General features: G+C 40.5%; 1 protein-coding gene across 6 annotated transcripts in view; it reads left to right on the top strand.

Annotated features, from left to right (window-relative positions):
* ATP8A1 (ATPase phospholipid transporting 8A1) overlaps positions 1 to 19,437 on the top strand; it is a 228,818-nt gene that overhangs the window by 29,813 nt on the left and 179,568 nt on the right. For 5 of the 6 annotated variants that reach the window (XM_066233480.1, XM_066233482.1, XM_066233481.1 and 2 more), the window contains exons 2-5: positions 691 to 805; positions 2,319 to 2,418; positions 3,715 to 3,813; positions 10,212 to 10,257. In XM_066233480.1, coding sequence (XP_066089577.1) covers positions 691 to 805; positions 2,319 to 2,418; positions 3,715 to 3,813; positions 10,212 to 10,257 — 360 coding nt within the window. Of the gene's footprint in view, positions 1 to 690; positions 806 to 2,318; positions 2,419 to 3,714; positions 3,814 to 10,211; positions 10,258 to 19,437 lie in introns of those variants that run through there. The other variant, XM_066233484.1, reaches the window with a different exon arrangement.

A 19,437-nucleotide genomic window follows, 5' to 3' on the forward strand; every position in this document is an offset into this window, starting at 1 on the left:
AGAGCACATAGGTTTCAGGTAAACATCTCTATAGCATTTGAACTGTTGATTGTGTTGTGTGCCCCTCACCCACAGTCACATCCTCTTCCGTCCGGTATATTTGTCCCTCTTTACTCCCCCCAGTTCCCTCCCCCACACCCCCTCCCCTGGGGAACCACTTCACTTTATCTATGTCCATGAGTCTCAGTTTTATATCCCACCTCTGTGTGAAATCATGTAGTTCTTAGCCTTTTCTAATTTACTTATTTTACTCAATATAATGTTAATTTTAAATTACCTCTGCCTTGTTAGTCTTGTCTAAAACTGTAATGTACACCAGTATAACACTTTTTTGTTACTTTTGGACATAGTCTTATGTCATGGGAGAAAATAAAGTTGGACATATATGGGAAAGATGGGACAAAACTTGAAAACGGATGTCACTGTTTTTGAAATGGGTCTGCTTTTACATGACTATTAAATACTGCCACTTAAATTTAGGGGAAATGTTAAATGTTGGGATTTTTCTTTTTGTTATCAAAGAAACAAGAATAACAATAAGGGAATACCAATAAGGAGACGCGTGTAACTTATATAAAAATTAGGGGATCTCCTAATTTTTGTGAGCAGTTATAGTTATGAAATGTGTTTTGGGTCTGGATAATAAAATGAAACACTTCATTTCAAATAAGAAAACTGTCCCTCTTTAAGGTTATGAGAAGACCGATGATGTTTCAGAGAAGACTTCCCTGGCGGACCAGGAAGAAATCCGGACTATATTCATCAACCAGCCCCAGCTGACAAAATTCTGCAATAACCATGTCAGGTAGGACCCTCTGAAGCATGCTGTGGGGCCAGCTCTCAGAGCACGGCCCTACAGGCCTCCTCCCAGCCAGAATGGAAATGCTTGCAGAGAGCTCTCCGTTCAAGCGGTTCCTATTGGAGAGCTTACTGGAGGCAGTGTGAGTCTGCTATTCCCCTCTTGTAGCCAACAAGGACGTGGTCATAGGAATCTGGAGCAGAAAGGATAAGCAGCTGCTCGTGGGTGAATACCTTCATCTTATGCCTGTTATAGAGCAACACATTATCATTTGGGGTTAACAAGCGTTTACATTTTAGAAGAGCTCTTTGCCATTCTTCTCTGGGGACTCTTTTTGGATGAAAGGCTCTTTAAATTTTGGCTTTGGATAGTTACAAAATTTAATATGACGATGAGGAAAGGAGGGCTGTGCGAAGTGCTTCTTTGTTATATTTTCATGCCAACAATAATGTAAAAAGTGTCTCTGCCATAAGCCCTGTTCACTGAGCAGCCCCTGCAACCCAGGGAGTACCCCCAGGGCTAATACACTGTTCCTCCATTCACAAAATTCCTAAACTTGAGACATGCCATTTAAAATTATAACTTCAAATTTAGGAGTAACTTCTCACAGTTTGTGGAGGGTGGCATATGCCCCTTTAATGTCTTCTCTGTTTAATTAACAAGAGAAAGATTGGATGTTTCCAAGACCTAAATGGTGATAGCTGACTGTGGCTATATCTGACGGGTTTAGTGTTGAGTCTGAGACAAGTTCGTAGAGGAGTCATGAAGAAAATTCAAACAGAAACCCAGAAATGTCCCCATTTCTGAAGTTATCCAGGGAAGGCCTCTATTGAAAGTTGCTGATTTTCCCCCCACAATTTTATTTTCAATAATGTATTATACAGCATCTTAACTGAACTTACTCTTCTTTGAAAGCTACTCCTGTCGTGTTAAGCCGGATGATTAACCAGTGAGAACAAAAGATTTCTTACTGTGTATTTGTGCAGCTCCTTTCACTCCTTTTCATTTAGATTAATGGCCATTTGCGGTATTCTCCCAATTTGGAACAGCGGGCAGCTGTTCATCATCTAATCCAGGGACAGTCAACCTTTTTACACCTACCGCCCACTTTTGTATCTCTGTTAGTAGTAAAATTTTCTAACTGCCCACCGGTTCCACAGTAATGGTGATTTATAAAGTAAGGAAGTAACTTTACTTTATAAAATTTATAAAGCAGAGTTACAGCAAGTTAAAGCATATAATAATAATTACTTACCAAGTACTTTATGTCGGATTTTCGCTAAGTTTGGCAGAATAAATCTTTATAAAACAACTTACTATAGTTAAATCTATCTTTTTATTTATACTTTGGTTGCTCCGCTACCGCCCACCATGAAAGCTGGAATGCCCACTCGTGGGTGGTAGGGATCAGGTTGGCTATACCACTGATCTAATCTTATAGTGATAATAGACTTTTGTAAATGTTGTAGCCCATTGCAGATTAATTTAGCTTTATGCTATTTTTCATTTTGTTTTTTAGCACTGCAAAATACAACATAATTACATTCCTTCCACGATTTCTCTACTCTCAGTTCAGAAGAGCTGCCAACTCATTCTTTCTCTTTATTGCACTGCTCCAGGTAAAGTCATGTCTTAAAACCTCAGTTCCACATCATGTGTTCAGATAGTGGTAAATGCCCCTGCCCAGTCTTCTGAGGTGTATCTGAGCACACAGGAAATAGCAGGCTGGACATTTCCAGCCCCTGCTATAAGCAGCGTTAGAATTTCACTACCTCTCTAAACCTTTCTATTCTTTTTCTGAAGTTGGAAACGGGGAGGGCAGTCAGACAGACTCCCGCATTCGTCCGACTGGGATCCACCCAGCATGCCCACCAGGGGGCGATACTCTGCCCATCTTGGGGCTTCACTTTGCCGCAATCAGAGCCATTCTAGCGCCTGAGGCAGAGGCCACAGAGCCATCCTCAGCACCTGGGCCAACTTTTGCTTCAGTGGAGCCTTGGCTGCGGGAGAGGAAAAGAGAGACAGAGAGGAAGGAGAGGGAGAGGGGTGGAGAAGCAGATGGGCGCCTCTCCTGTGTGCCCTGGCCAGGAATCGAACCCGGGACTCCCGCACACCAGGCCGACACTCTACCACTGAGCCAACCAGCCAGGGCCTCTCTAAACCTTTTGATTCATTTTTATGAGCTTATTTTAAACATTCCGTAAATGCAATATTGGGTGCAAAAGGGGAATGGGGCTTTTTCTTAAAATATTAATTTAGTAACAATCAAACTATCAATTCTCAGAATACAAGAATTACCACTTTAAATCTTGTTTCTCTTTGTATTTGAGTTAGTAGTAATCAGGAAAAAAAATCTTTTATTAAAAAAACAGCATACACTCATTGTAAAATGAATTAGAAAACACAATAAAGAAGAACTTTACAACACATTCCACCACCCCGAGGCAACTACTCTCTTAAAATCTGGGTGTATATTCTTCTGGTCTTTTATTTTCCCCTCCCAAGCATTGATTATTAATTTAGTTTACAAAAAGGGGACCATAGAGTACATATGCTTAGTAATCTGCTATATCCATGTAATAAAATGTGGATATTTTCCCATGTGATTCATTGTGTATCTCAAATTTCATTTTTCATGGTCATGTGATTTTTTTAATACATGGATATACTGTAATTTTTTAACCCACCCCCTCTTTGTAGGTGTTAGTTCTATGCAGAACTGCTTATCACGAAGCTAATGCTCTTCCAGCTACTTACAGAAATGAGCAAATTACTTTACCTAGTGTTAGTCTGCCAGACAGTAAAATCAAGGAGGCATATTTTAAGAGGCACTAAGATTTTGTGGTTTTTAAGTGTATTGCCAACTTTCTAGCTCTCACTGGATTTCTCTCTCTTTTTTTCCCCCCTTCAAATAGCAAATACCTGATGTTTCACCAACAGGTCGCTACACAACACTGGTTCCTCTCTTATTTATTTTAGCCGTGGCAGCTATCAAAGAGATAATAGAAGATATTGTAAGTATTTAATTTTTTTCATAAATAAATGTGACTCTGTTATTTTATATATATATTTAACATGTTTCTTCTTTAAGTTATTAATTCTCAGTACAAGCTGCTTAAAATGCCTATTCAACTTAGAAGTATGCAGAATATTCTTCCACCTCTGGAGTTAATTTCTGTTGATTTCTGTAGGACTAATATTGCAAAGTGCTCATTACAATCCTCCCTCATGTTTGTGGCTTATTAATGAAAGAAATTAATTCTAATGTCATTTTCGCTTAGAGAGGAAATATATTTGAACATTACTATTTTTATCAATAATTATGCTTAATTTTCTATTTGTACATTATTTCAAGTTAAACAAAACCTCCAAACTATCTAAATATAAAGGGTTTGGGGGTTTTTTGGTTATTTTTAAAGTTATATACCGTAGTTTTCACCTCATTAAATACCTATGATTCCTTTTCATCTTATTTTAGTAGTTCTAGTTTCCTTTTTTTTTTTTTACCTCATTTTATTAAAAGAAAGGTACAGCAAATTTACTCTTTTTATTTTTCCGTAGTAGCAGAGAAAAAGGGAAGTCAATTTCCTCTTTATAAAATACATTCACTAAAATAAAATCTGGCTTTTCTTTTTTTTTCTTTTAACTGTTATTTTAACTACCTTTGTTACGGAAGCCAATATTTTTTTCTGTGCCCTTTAAATAATTTGCCTAGCTGACAAGACCTTCTGTCAAGCCTTGAGCAAGTCAGACAGTAAAGCGAAGAAAGGCCGAGATGTTCTTTAGAAAGCTCCGATTTAAAAGTACGCAAACATGAATGTTGTGACCGTGGGGAATCAAACTGAGATCTCACTGAGAACACAGGAGCCGTAGCATCACTAGACCCATTAGACATGGGTCAGCTGACTGTTTAGATCATCAGTCTCAAAGACATCAAGTATCCAAGAGTACAAACAGAGTGTGTGTGTGTTTGTGTGCGCACGCACACGCATGTGTAAAACATAGTCCTCTTCATTGGAAATGGTGTACTTGATGGGGACTACTCGTCGAAAATGTCAGGGGCTCTCTTCTTAACTGAGCTGTTCCACACACACTTCATACCATCTTTTAAATTATGGTTGGATTTGGCACTCCGTAAAGATTGGTCGTTACTACAGTTTTGTTTCTTTCTTTGCTTTTTGGACTCCCTTCTCTTTCTCTGTTCAATCTCATTTTCACTGAGCATCTTTTACTGACTTGGCATTGTGTTATTGTTTGTATGATTGTTTTTCTCATCTAATTCCTTCAGTAACTTTGAAAGTTGGATATTAACCCCATTTTAAAGGTGAGGAAGCTGAGGCTTGGAGAGGTCATATAACTTGCCCAAGAAACTGATGGAATTTCTCTCCCATCCAATGCCCTTCCCCTTTATTTTTGTGGCAAGCCACCAACAATAATATTAAGAAGTTAGTGAACTTCTGGGTTCTGTGCACTTGCCTTGTGTCCTTTACGTTTATTAAATCTTATAGCAACCCTTTAAACAATAAATGATACTATCTCCATTTTACAGATGAGGGTGAGGAGGCACAGTGTAGTAAGGTAACTTGCCCAAGGTCACACAGCTATTTAAGTCGGGCCATCAGAATTCAAGCAAGGCTCAAAACGCCTGCCTTATAATTATTGCTCTAAACTGCCTCTCCTATCTTTAATTTTTTTTCTTTTCCTTAGCAAAACTAGAAACTCTCCAGCTATGGTTATAGTACCCCTTTCTATGAAAATACATGGTAAATAAAATGGTATCCAAGAAGTGTTGTTTTTTTCAAACAAAACTCTTATTGGCGTGATGTAAAAATTGAGTACTGTTAGAACACAGCTTATTAGCAATTTTTGAAGGATGTAATATGGTATCATGGGGTAATAATAATATTATTTAAAGTAGTTTTCTAATAAAATGTTATAAAATGGGCTAAAAATGATCTGTAAGAATGGTTGAACTAGAAATTGATATCAAGGTATGGGTAATGGAAAGTTTAAAATATTATTCCCGAGAAAATAAAAAAGATCAAATAATAGATAGTTGGACAAAGAGTATCTTTATTAGTAGTTATAGTGAATATACACATTTTTTCATTCAATGATAATATATGAAGCAGTACTTAGGTGGCAAGCATTTGTAGGATATGTATTAGGATGCATTAAACTTCTGCTGCAGTAATAATTATGTCCCAAATGTCAGTGGCTTAAACATAAATTTATTTTTCATGCCTCAAACACACTGTAGGTTGTGTTGTAGAGGGAAGGGTGGGAGGCACCCTAGTTCATATAGGCTCTTGGGGACTTTGCCGTGTGGAATGTTGTCACTGGATTACAGGAAGAGAAAGGAGATCTCACTTCTTTTTTGGCCCAGAAATGTTGCATATCACATCTGTTTATAGCCTAATATTAGAGCTAGTGACATGACCAAAGGGACATGTGATCTCCATGTCCATCGAAGTAGAGAACTGGATATTGATGAATACTAGTAACGTATACCATTCTTATATCAGTGAATAAAACAGAACTTCCATTCTAGTGAAACTTCCTTTATATTCTGTTAAACAACATTTAAAAATTTTTTAGAGTAAAGGATTGTACTAATTGCTCCAGGTGGGATACCTAAGATCTACCCGGCCCAGTGCCTTTTGCTTTGGACTACTTAACATAATACAGTTTTCTCTTTTTATGTATAAGTAACAAATGAGATATGTACTTACTTGAAAATGCTGTAAGATTGATGGAGAAATCTTAGTTTAATAAAAACAAGGTGTATCATGCCAAATGCCAATTCCTATGGTAAGGGTCAAGTTTGTTTGTTAAATTAATAATATTCACCACCAAAAACATGCCTTCTTTGCTGTAAACTTAAAGACTGATAAGCTTTATTGATTATAAAACAAGTACTTATTTAAAGTCTACAAAGTTCAGAGATCAAATGCTGAGTATGTACTAGTGAGTAAAAGTGATGGAGCTTGCAGTCCAGAAGAGGAGACACACATTAATCCAGTAACCTCACCAGCTATTGTGAGAATTAAATGATGCTCGTGAGGTCCTTAGAACAGTGGCGAGTGGAAAGTAAGGGCTGAATAAATGTTAACTGTACTGTCATCTAAAGATCCTTTTGACTAAAATATAGAAAACAAGCTGGGAGGAAAACAGAGAGGATTTAAGTAGACTTAGAAGAATATTCTAGTGGCCAGTATGAAAACAATGAAGATATCTTGGACTAAGTGGCGTGATAGAGATAAAGAAATGTGGAGAAGTCCATTCGATGTATATTTGAGAATGAAATTGACAAGACTTATCATCATTTGACATGCTGTATTCCCTACTTACTTTGTTTCTACTCTGTCTCTCACCATTGGCCTGTGAGCTACATAAGAGTGAGAGTGTTTATCTCTTGTTCATTGCTGTATACTTAGCTACAGTAACAAGTGCTGGCACTGAAGTGTTTAGTATAAACATTTAATGAATGAAGTAATGAATTGGATGGGAGTGAGAGAGAGCAGAGATACAACGATGACCCTTAGGTTCATAGTTTGTATGAGTGGATGGTATATGGTTCATTGTCGAGACAAGGATCGAGTCTTGGGAGTTAAAGCCATGCATTATCTTTTGCATGTAGTTTGAGATGCCTTTGAGACTGCTAGAAGGAGATGTGAAAGAGGCCATTAGATATAACTGTCTAGAACTCAGCTGAGTGTGTTGGCTCGTATACATTTATGTATTGGTTATCGTGGGAATTGCAGGTAGGAATGAACTAAGAGTATAGAGTGAGAAGCAAAGAGAGCAAGAGAGTAAGCCTTAAGGAATTCCATCACTGAATTACAAGGAAGGAGACAAGGAAGAAGGGGCCAACGTGCAGGTGAAATATCTGGATGGTGATGCAGCAAGAAATGCCTAGGGCGGAAAGAGTTCCCAGAGGAGGGTTAGTCAACATTGTCTCCTTAAGTATCCTAAAGTTCATGGAACTGTTTACTCAGTACAGTCTATTGGTGTACTGTCAACCAATTATTGAAAGGATTAAATAATTCACTAGCTTCCAGTGGTATTAATGATTTCTGATTATAGGACAGGGAGGTATTTGAAATCAGAGAATAACTCTATTAATTTTTCTGAACTATTACTTTTAGATGGAATAAAGATTGCTTTAGGATAAAAGATGCTTTCTTTTTATACTCATGAAATTAGCATCTGCCTTTCCAGATAGGTCCTTATGTATGTATATTCAATTCAATTGTGTCTTGACAAGTAACCTAATTTATTCTGTGGTGGAAAGATTGAGGGATGAGATGCTCCCTCCTGTACAGGAATTCTCTGTAAGTGGAAAGTAATGTTCAGGAACTTCTTAGGTTTCATTAAGATTAACTTTCCTGTAGAAGTGGAATGTTTCATTAATTAGCTTTTATCTGTCTTTTTCAGTTGGAAGTCTAACTATTATATATTATAGATATGCATTGTTTCAGAACTATTTGCACCTGCTCTGAAAATCTAAATTTACTTGGAATCATTATTGGCCTAAAATTCATTTTGGGTTACTTTTAATTTTCTTAAGATCTTTATTAACAAACAAAAATGAGTAAGCATTTTAGAGTTTTATTAATAAAATATGCTCTACTGAAGCTACAAATTTAATAGAACTTTAAAAATTCAGTTAAGAATATTTGCTGGCAAATCATATGTTTGCCTTTGGGAGCAATAACTAGCCTATTACCAGTCTATATTATGATACTTCTATTAGCGAGCATTTTATTCTGAGGAAGAATCGTGATGTGTTCCTCCTGCGTGTGGATGTGGCAAGAATTATTTTCCACAGGCCTTCCATAGAAGCATTCTGAACGCCCTGTTTGCATTCTGTGCAGTTCAGTGGCTGATTGTTTGGGGGAAGTGAGTTCACACTGCCAGCTATTATGCCACTCCTCCCGAGAGTCACTGTGTCTTGAAGGAATGCCAATACACAGCTCCAGACTTTGCTCTTAGGAAGTGTTTTCATATTGGGCACTGTGGTCCTAAAAACCATGTTTCTTCTCAGTGAATTGAGTAACTCATTTTTTTTGCATTCTCCCTTATAATCAAGTACTTGCAGCTAAACCTGACCATGGATTTTAAATGATAGAATCTTTTTTTTTTCTTTTTCTTTTTGTATTCTTCTGAAGCTGGAAATGGGGAGGCAGTCAGACAGACTCCCGCATGTGCCTGACCGGGATCCACCCGGCACACCCACCAGGGGGCGATGCTCTGCCCATCCAGGGCGTCGCTCTGTTGAGACCAGAGCCACTCTAGCACCTGAGGCAGAGGCCAGGGAGCCATCCCCAGCGCCTGGGCCATCTTTGCTCCAATGGAGCCTTGGTTGCGGGAGGGGAAGAGAGAGACAGAGAGGAAGGAGAGGGGGAGGGGTGGAGAAGCAGATGAGCGCTTCTCCTGTGTGCCCTGGCCGGGAATCGAACCCTGGACTTCCGCACTCCAGGCCGACGCTCTATCACTGAGCCAACAGGCTAGGGCCTATGATAGAATCTTTGAGCAGTTAGTTATACTCAACACTTTTCTCCAATGTGAAGAGGCTGGTGTGGTACACGTGATGCTGTAAGTTTAGATGAAAGCAGTAGAAAACCTCTAGTTGAACCATAGAAAAGGTCGTTTCACCAGGTCATATTCTCACCTGTCCTCTGACCTTCTCTTTCTTTTTCTTACTGCTATAAAGCCTTGGTTTATGTAACTCTTCAAACTCACCCACCTAGACATGAACTAAGTCTCCTGTTTACTATTTGTTTTAGTGCTTTTGGAAGGAAGAATAGAATCATGTGATTCAGTGGCTTGGGAATGGGGGGGAGGGTGGCTCTTGGGGAGCAGTAAATGGAAGAGTCTTTATGCAAGTGGTACATGTATTTGCTTCTAGTCATTGACAGATATCAGCACATCATTAAATTATAGAGGGTGTACTCAACTTAATTAGCTAATGAACCTCATGCATTGAAAATATTTCAGTACCATTATTAAAGGGTAGTTATTATAGATAATTCTCTTGGGCAATCTTTTTTAAGTGAGTTATTTAAGCAAAAGACTAAGTCAGCCTTTCAGCTCAAATAATTCTAGTACATTAAAATTTTAATCTTATCTGCATGATAATGTAAGACCTGCCGAGGACCGCACACCTGTACTCCCGGAAGAGAACTACTGCGTGAAGATGCTGTGGGTGGCTTTCGGTTTTAAAATTCTTGAATGTCCTCTGATTCTTTCTGTCACCACACCCTGGCATTCTTACAACATCGATATGTGTGTGAAAGGATAAAAGCCTTGAGAAACATGAGTTAAAGCCATCTCCTTTGCTGTAGGTGCTATTTTGTTTTATTCGTCTGATTCATTTTCCACCGTTTTTGTTTTTGCTTTTAAACTTTAGAAACGCCATAAAGCTGATAATGCTGTGAACAAGAAACAGACACAAGGTAGGAATTTTACAATTTCTCATATCTATAACATACACTCATACTAATATAAATAATCTCTTCAATGGATAAAGAAGATGTGGCACATATACACTATGGAATACTACTCAGCCATAAGAAATGATGACATCAGATCATTTACAGCAAAATGGTGGGATCTTGATAACATTATAAGGAGTGAAATAAGTAAATCAGAAAAAAACAAGAACTACATGATTCCATACATTGGTGGAACATAAAAATGAGACTAAGAGACATGGACAAGAGTGTGGTGGTTACCAGGGGTGGGGGGAGGGAGGATATGGGAGGGAGGGAGAGAGAGAGTTAGGGGGAGGGGGAGGGGCACAGAGAACTAGATAGAGGGTGGCAGAGGACAATCTGACTTTGGGCGAGGGGTATGCAACATAATTTAATGACAAAATAACCTAGACATGTTTTCTTTGAATATATGTACCCTGATTTATTAATGTCATCCCATTACCATTAATAAAAATTTATTAAAAAAAAAAAAAAAAAGAAACTTAAAAAAAAAAAGAAATGTAATTCAGTTGATAATACTGTATATCTCTTTAAATTTTTGTTCCAGGGTAGGTTCTTGCTTTGTAACATTTATTAGCATGACAGTTAAATTTTCATTAGAGTGATTTACAGTGCAATATTTTTGAAAAGTAACATTCTTAATATATTTAAGTACCTCTTAGCAATGTGCTCTGAAGTACTATCCATAAAATCTGCTGTGGTTATGACAATATTAAATGCTGAAAAATGTCTTTATTTTTTTGTGCTCTTTAGATGTTATGCTAGAAAAGATTTATAGAAAATAATCAGATATGATATTGCCGGGGTAAAAGGCATACATTGGAAGCACTTTGACTATAATGCACATGCAGATATAATTTATGCTCCAGAAATAAATACAATTATTAAAACCAGACCATCTTCTGGGAAGTGCATGGTAGTTTGACGTGGCTCTTTTGTTGTGGGTCTGATTTTGACGTCGCCCAAAACAAAATGTCCTTTAACACAGCAAATAGATCATTATGCGCTCAGATTATTAATACCCAGGTTCATGCAAAACAGACTTCATGTTCCAGCCCTCAGCTTGCCTCACCTGAGAATCTCATTTCTCTTTGAAGTTCCCCGATGTGTTGAGGATCAGATATATCTGCCAAAATTAGCTGGTGATTCAACACGGTATTTTTATACTGCTATGAATTTTCTGGACCCTGTCAAAATGCTCTGCTTCTCTTCTTACCACTGGCTGATTTTTGATACATTTGAGGAAGCTACATTGATTAAAGTGTCATCTTTATTTTGTTAACAGAATATTTACATTATATTCTTTCCTGTGGGACATATGAAAAAAATATAAGATAGGAACTGTGTAAAAGCACAAAATAGCCCTGGCTGGGTAGCTCAGTTGATTAGGTGTCAACCTGATGCACCAAGGTTGCGGGTTCGATCCTTGGTCAGGGCACACACAAAAATCAACAATGAATGCAAATAGGTAGGAAAAAAAATCGATGTTTCTTTTTCTCCCTCTCCTCTTTCTTCTCTCTCTAAAATCAATAAATTTAAAAGACTTTAAAAAGCACAAAGTGAAAGATGATGTTGTGTGAGAAATGAAGGACTTGGAATACATGATCTCATATATCTAGAATTTTGTGGGCGATCGTGGCTCCTATGTCAAATGCTATATAAATTTAAGAAGTAGAGAAAGTTGTGGGGTAACTTGAGCTACATCTTAAATCTTGGGAAGATACTGGATGAGCAGAGGCACACAAAGAAGACACAGCATGAGAAAGGGGAGGACAGATGAAGAAGGCTGTTGGATTGCTTTGTTGAACCATTGTTAGACTATCGATGAAGATAGAGATTCCCATCAAAGGGAAGCTAACACACGGCGAAAAGGGCAGGCCAGGGTCCGATTTTACAAGGCCTTGAATGCCAAACCAATGGTTTGCAACTCTTCTTGTGTCTGTTGAAGGTGAAGATGAGTGTACAGATTAAAGATGGGGAGCAGAACAAATTGAAGTAGGAGGCTACTGAAACTCTGGGAAGCAAGTGACTCTAGGAAAGTGGGAAGGGAAAACCACAGGGATTGGAAGGGAAAGCCTCAGTATTTCAAGTACTGGTATTTTGGGCAATATGCAGTTTTTGCATTTGTTGCAGTGTTGGTGAGAAGATTCAGAATGATTTTTGATCCAGTAATATGTAATTTTTTTTTTCAATGCATAATGGATCTCACAGCAGAAGGCTCTGATATTCAGGGGTGGGCGGTTGATTTCCAACCCTTGGCCCAAGAGTTATTATACACTTAAAGAGTAGCTGTCATAGGTATGGTTATGTTAGGTACCACACCTTGAACTGATACGATCTACGATTTTCTAGGTACTTACCTATTTCCAAAAGTACTCTCATTTGTCTACTGTTCAGAGGAAATATTCTTTCTGAGTTATAAGTTTTGTTTCATCAGTTCACACTGGTTAACATGATTAGCTCTATGACTGTAAATGAAGAATAGGCAAGTGAGAAGGAAGTTTCTATGATAAGTGTATATAAAACTTATGTCAAAGTAAAATATTAGGGCTTAACAGCTATAAAACCCGTTTTAGCAGAATACTTGGTAATCCCATATCTAAGAAACTATGGCTTTCAGTTTGATACTTGCATTTTCTAAGAGCTGATGGTTTTTCCTTTTTTTTTAATTTTTCCTTTGCCTGGTTTGAGAATCGGTTATCTTTTTGATTTTACAGTTGATAAGAGATAACAGAAATGTTTGTGAGGATACTGTTTGCTGTCACATAACTCAAGTTGCTTAATATGAAAGCCATCTGTTGTTATTAGATCAGAATGAAATTGAATTTGCTTTGCCAAATTGGGGCAGGAGTGGGTGTAGGAGTGGGGAGGGGGCATATTTGACAGCTAATTATTTTTTGACAAATATTTGAAGTAATAACTATAGAATTTCAGTTTCTAAATGTTTGTCAAGACCGTGTAATGTGTAAGAGGACACCTTTCTCTCAGATTCAAATAGTAACCCTTCTATCTTCTTAAATGAATATTTTTCTCCTTATTTTGCATTTGAGGCACTGCAGGTGTCCCCAAACTACGGCCCATGGGCCACATGCGGCCCCCTGAAGCCATTTATCCGCCCCCCCACCACACTTCCGGAAGGGGCACCTCTTTCATTGGTGGTCAGTGAGGGGAGCACTGTATGTGGCGGCCCTCCAATGGCCTGAGGGACAGTGAACTGGCCCCCTGTGAAAAAATTTTGGGGACCCCTGCTGACTAGAGTGACTTTATTCTGTCATTCCCTAACAACTTCAGCAATATAAATTCATAATTTTATTTCCAACATTTCTAATCATGTAACTATAGGCTGGCACCTGTCTGATGCCTCATTTCATGAATTAATACCCTCAGTCAGGGATCATATTATGGATTTCATACCCAACTAAGGACCTTATACACTTGACATTTTGAGCCTATCATCAACACTTTTTGAAAACAAGCCATTCCTTCCCCTGGAGTTACATAAGTCAGTTAAGTACACAGTTTCATGAGCTGGCAAATTCAAAACTATGTTGTTCTCTGTGGAGGTGGCTGTTGAGGGCGGGTAAAGTAAATTGATGTTCGGAAGTCTGGGACTGGGAGGGAGTCTTGATGAGTTAGGGGTCCACTCTTCCCAGTGGAGGATGACCGCCTTTCCGTGCTGCTGCCCTTCTGTTGTGAGTGGGTGTAGCTGCACTGGGTAGCAGCCAAGGGCAGGTGTACCCTGTTACTCACCTTTGTGTTCCCCATAGGTTCCAGCCCAGGGGTCTGTCCTCAGCAGGTGTTCGGTGTGTGCAGGGCACATGAACGGGTGAACGAACCACTCTCCATGCCAGTGCTTGAGTGCAGATAACACAGGAGGAAGAATCTAGCCATGGAAGGAGCCCTCTTGGCCAGGGGTCCCCAAACTACGGCCCACAGGCCACATGCGGCCCCCTGAGGCCATTTATCTGGCCCCCACCACACTTCCGGAAGGGGCACCTCTTTCATTGGTGGTCAGTGAGAGGAGCATTGTTCCCATTGAAATACTGGTCAGTTTGTTGATTTAAATTTAGTTGTTTTTTATTTTAAATGTTATATTTGTTCCCGTTTTGTTTTTTTACTTTAAAATAAGATATGTGCAGTGTGCATAGGGATTTGTTCATAGTTTTTTTTATAGTCCGGCCCTCCAATGGTCTGAGGGACAGTGAACTGGCCCCCTGTGTAAAAAGTTTGGGGACCCCTGCTCTTGGCAGTTCATTATCTGGAGTGTGAGCAAGATGAAAAGCAGTGTTTTCCTGACACGGTGTCCCGCACTGTTTCTCCAGCACTGAGAAAGTACCCGTGTGGCAGAAGTTCTAGCCTCCTGCTCACCCTCTCTGTTGAAATCATTGCATCGCCATCTTACCCTGCTTTGCCTCCTGTGAATCCCGCTGTTCTGTGCCCCCCTGTCAAGCCTGTTGCCCAGGGCGAGCCACATTCAGGATGCCCCCGGGTCTCCTTGCATCTGAACGCACCTTTGTTTCTCTGATTTCCTCCCGCAGTATTTGAGCTCACGGTGTTTGACATACCCTCCTCTGCGCGTCTGACACACACTGGAGGTGGTCCGTCATGATTCTCCCCAAACTGGGTGGTTCGACCAAATTGTGTTTGGCCAGAGTTTATAAATTATAAATTCATAATGAATATTATAATATATAAATTGAAGCCAAACTCCATATGAATTTTTTGTGGTTGAGCTAGTTTTTTTTTTTAATTGCAAAACTGTGCTTCTATTATTTAAAAATTTTATTTTCAATTTATTATGTTGACATGGTTTCAAGTGTGCCACTCAGTGTAACACCCTGCACAGCACATCGTGCCCCCAGGCCCCATGCAGAGTCTCTTTCCATTCCCCTTTCACCCCTTTGCCCCGCCCCCTACCTCCATGCCTCCTTGCCCTCTGGGAACTGCTACCCTGTGGTCTCTATCTCTGTGTTATGTATATATAATTGGCCTAATCCCTTCACCTTCTTTGATCCTGTCTCCTCTTCCCCCTCCCCTCCGACAGCTGTCCTTCTGTTCCCTGTGACCCTGCCTCTGTTTCTATTTTATTCCTCAGTTTATTGTGTTCATTACATTCTACTTATAAGTGAGATCATACGGTATTTGTCTTTCTCTGCCTGGTTTATTTCACTTAGCATAATTATCTCTAAGTCCCTTTATGCAGTTGCAAAGTAATGCTTCTGTTTTTTTTATGAAATGCTATTATGGCAGTATTTCAAGTAGAATGACAGTATGTCAAGTAGAATGACGCTTGCCCATACAATCACCACAGGGAGGCCTGGGAAGGGGTGGGGTTCAGGGACAGGCTAAGAAAGATATTGGAGAGAATTAAAAATGCCTTCTGGCCCTGGCCAGTTTGCTCAGTGGTAGAGCGTCGGCCCAGTGTGTGGAAGTCCCAGGTTTGATGCCCAGTCAGGGCACACAGGAGAAGCACCTATCTGCTTCTCCACCCCTCCCCCTCTCCTTCCTCTCTGTCTCTCTCTTCCCCTCCCTCAGCCAGGGCTCCATTGGAGCAAAGTTTGCCCAGGCGCTGAGGATGGCTCTGTGGCCTCTGCCTCAGGTGCTAAAATGGCTCCAGCCATAGTGGAGCGATGCCCCAGATGGGCGTAGCATCTCCCCTTGGTGGGCATGCTGGGTGGATCCTGGTCAAGCGAATGCGGGAGTCTGTCTGACTGCCTCCCTGCTTCTAACTTAGGAAAAAAAAAAAAAAAAAAAAAAAAAAAAAAAAGAAAGAAAGAAAAAAAAATGCCTCCTAATGGATCTGCTTGTATACATATAAAATCTCAGGTTTGGGTATATTTACTGAAGGATGGTGAGAATGTATGAGAGATACAGCTATGATATGTGACAGCACATGATAGATCACCTGCTTTGATGCTGTAGTCAAATGAGGACTATCCTTACTACGATTGGATTAACACCTTGTTTTTTGTTTTTTGTTTTACAGAAAGAGAGGGATAGACAGGGACAGACAGACAGGAACAGAGAGATGAGAAGCATCAATCATTAGTTTTTCGTTGCACATTGCGACACCTTAGTTGTTCATTGATTGCTTTCTCATATGTGCCTTGACTGCGGGCCTTCAGCAGATCGAGTAACCCCTTGCTCGATCCAGCAACCTTGGGTCCAAGCTGGTGAGCTTTTGCTCAAACCAGATGAGCCCGCGCTCAAGCTGGCAACCTCGGGGTCTCGAACCTGAGTCTTCCGCATCCCAGTCCGATGCTCTATCCACTGCGCCACCGCCTGGTCGGGCCCTTGTTATATTTTGATAGTAGGCATTGGATTAGAATAAGTTTTGTTCTTCAATAAAGCAACTTTTCTGTTTTAATTTAACTGGAGAAAAGACATGAAATTCTTTTCAATTAGGCCCATCACTGAAAATAATGGGTCTCATTTCCACCTATATCTTTCTTTCCCAGCCTGGTCAAAAAAGGAATTAAGTTGGCGGTGTCTGACCGCCACTAACAAGGCTACTTCCCTGCAGGGCCCAGAGTGGCTTATCTCCCACAGACACCATTTCACCACTGACCTCCTTGGTGAAAAAGTGTTAAATTGGTGTGGGTTGAATATGTTTCAGGCTGTAAGCCTGCAATGACCCACTAACAGGGCCAACTCTGTCTGGTTCCTGCTCGTCCAGTGCTGTACAGCAGAGCCCAGGGTATTATGTTGAGGGCCTTAAAATAGCAGCACTTCCCTGGCTTATTGAAGAAGCAAGCATCCTGGCTGTGTTTCCCTGAGGGCATCTCCGCATCTGACTCATCCTGTGGCCCTGACCTGCCGCTCTGCCTGGCACGTGTACATCAACTGAACTGTGGTTAGTTCTTAAAAAGCACTCGCTTCCATGATCTTAAAAATTGGGATTAAAAGCTGAGCACATATATGGCCTAAATAATTTTAGACACTTATAAGATTAACATTTTCAAATTATTACAAAGGTTTTAGGATTATCTAAATTGAATTGAGTAGTTATTTTCAACAGTCGCTGTAGATGGGGAAGAGGCATTTCTTTGTGGGAAAATATAACCCGAGATACTGTTTTTCCTTTGTCCTATAAATAAAAGTTGCACACAGAGGAGCAAAACCCACCGAGAAAATTTAAGGACATATTTCAAGTGAGAGAAGAAGAACAGGTGTGAATCAGGGTTAGAATCTTTGTTACTTCACTTCAGTAATCTTTCCTAAATATCTGTCTTGTGTAAGACCCAGTGCAGAAGCTACAGAAAGAAACCAGTCTTCATTCCTGCCTTACAGGAAATTATAATCCAATAGGGAAGATACGATTCTCACTCATATTTAATGCAAGATAGGGAAACTAATAAAGGCCAGATGAGAGAGGCAGGGGCTCAGGAAAGTCGTTTGCGAGGTTCTTGAATACACGTGGAATTTCAGTAAGCAGAGGTATCAGGGCAGTAGCAGTGGGTGAGCCAGAAGGAAGTGGGAAGGCAAGAGATATATTCTGGGAAGAGCAAATATCCTATTTTGGCTACAGCATAGGATATATATGTCAGGGAGCAATGGGCAGGGATGGGAAGGCAAGCGACAGTTGTATTTCGTAGGCTTTTGAAAACCAGGGTGAAGGACTTGGAGGGAATCACTGAAGAGGGTGGCTAGGTTCCCGGAATGTGGAAGCTGTGTAATTAAGGAGGAGAACGAGGGCGGTGACTGTGAGAAGCCAGAGGGAAACACAGTGGAGAGCTGCAACTGGATGTGGCCTAGGAGGGGAAGCCCTGGCCAACACCAAACCCCGCTGAGTGAAAAGAGGAGGACCAGGACGGCAGCTCTCGCTAAATCCAGCGTTTAAGAAGTGACGTTGGCTCACTGCAGTTCCAGTTCTTACCCAGAGGGCAGTGGCGGAGCTGTGAAAACTGAAGCCCAGAGCAAGGAATGGAGAAATGGTCAATTGGTGAGGCAGTGGAGGGAGATTTTTCTTTCAAGAAATTTCTCAATGAAATAAAGGAAAAGGTGACTGATTCATGACTCTCTGAGCAGGATTGAGAGAGATTATTTTAAGAAAAGGGGATCGCTTACCCTTGTGGTCTGATCACATCAGCTCATTGGTGCTCAAGCAACTTGCCAGGACTCAACCCTAGAGTTTGTCTCGGTCTCACTTGGTGAGGTCCCTCATTGAAAGGCGTATAAATGAACTGATAGAAGTAGTATCAACTGGCTGAACACCTGTATGTAGAATATGGACGAGAAGGGAATTCAGAGTTCCCTTTGCCTTTTGTGTGGGTAGACTCCACGCAGATCATTGCTCAGTTTGGCCTTTATAGGCAAGTTTATGCAGGAGACTGTTCAGTTTGTGCCCCAGTGAGGTCTTTGCCTTAAGATTGTCTCTGGAAGTCTGGGTCTACACGGTGAGTGAGTTGATGCTTTCCCGTGGGTGTGCTGGTTTTCCCTCTCTGTCCAAACCCATAGTCTCAGCTGCATTCTTCTTGATGCGCTCGGCTCCTCTTCAGCGCTTCCTCCCAGATAGCAGTCGGACCGCACTACCTTTTCTGTCATCTTCCTGTCCTCTGTAACACTGGTAGTGCCATTGTCCTTTGGGATAGCTTGCCTACAGCGGCTTCATTTGCCCCTGAGCGGCACCCCAGAGACTTCCGGCGATGGCCCCAGCGGTGGATCATTTTGATTGTGGTTGAGTCCTAAGAGAATGACAGGTCTGCAGAGCCCTCGATTAGGGAATTTCCAACCAAATCCAACAGAATGTTTTCATTTCAAAAAAGAAACCCGTTACAACAAAGCTGTTAAGGAGCATCCTGCTAAAGTTAAAAACAGGTTATATTTGAGGTATTTGTTTAGCGTCTGAGCCCTCCCTTGCATACTGTTAGACTAATTAGACGTGTGGAAACTAGAGCAGGTGTACTTGGCTGGAACTGGGGAAAGGTGGAGGAGTTTTGCATTTAAAAGAGTGGGCTGTTAAAACTTCAGAAGGCAGGCCATTCTGATAATTGAGCCAAGGCTTCTCTCACTCTCCTGCGCCAGGCGTCTCTAACCTCCTCCAGGGCTCACCTCTTGAACTCTTCGACTCTGGAGGTATAGAGTCAGTCTACTTTTGGCTCAAGAAAGTGGAAAGCTCAGCAAAGGACCCTGCATCATTAC

The sequence above is a fragment of the Saccopteryx bilineata genome, chromosome 5 (genome assembly GCF_036850765.1).
Source record: "Saccopteryx bilineata isolate mSacBil1 chromosome 5, mSacBil1_pri_phased_curated, whole genome shotgun sequence".
NCBI lineage: Eukaryota > Metazoa > Chordata > Mammalia > Chiroptera > Emballonuridae > Saccopteryx > Saccopteryx bilineata.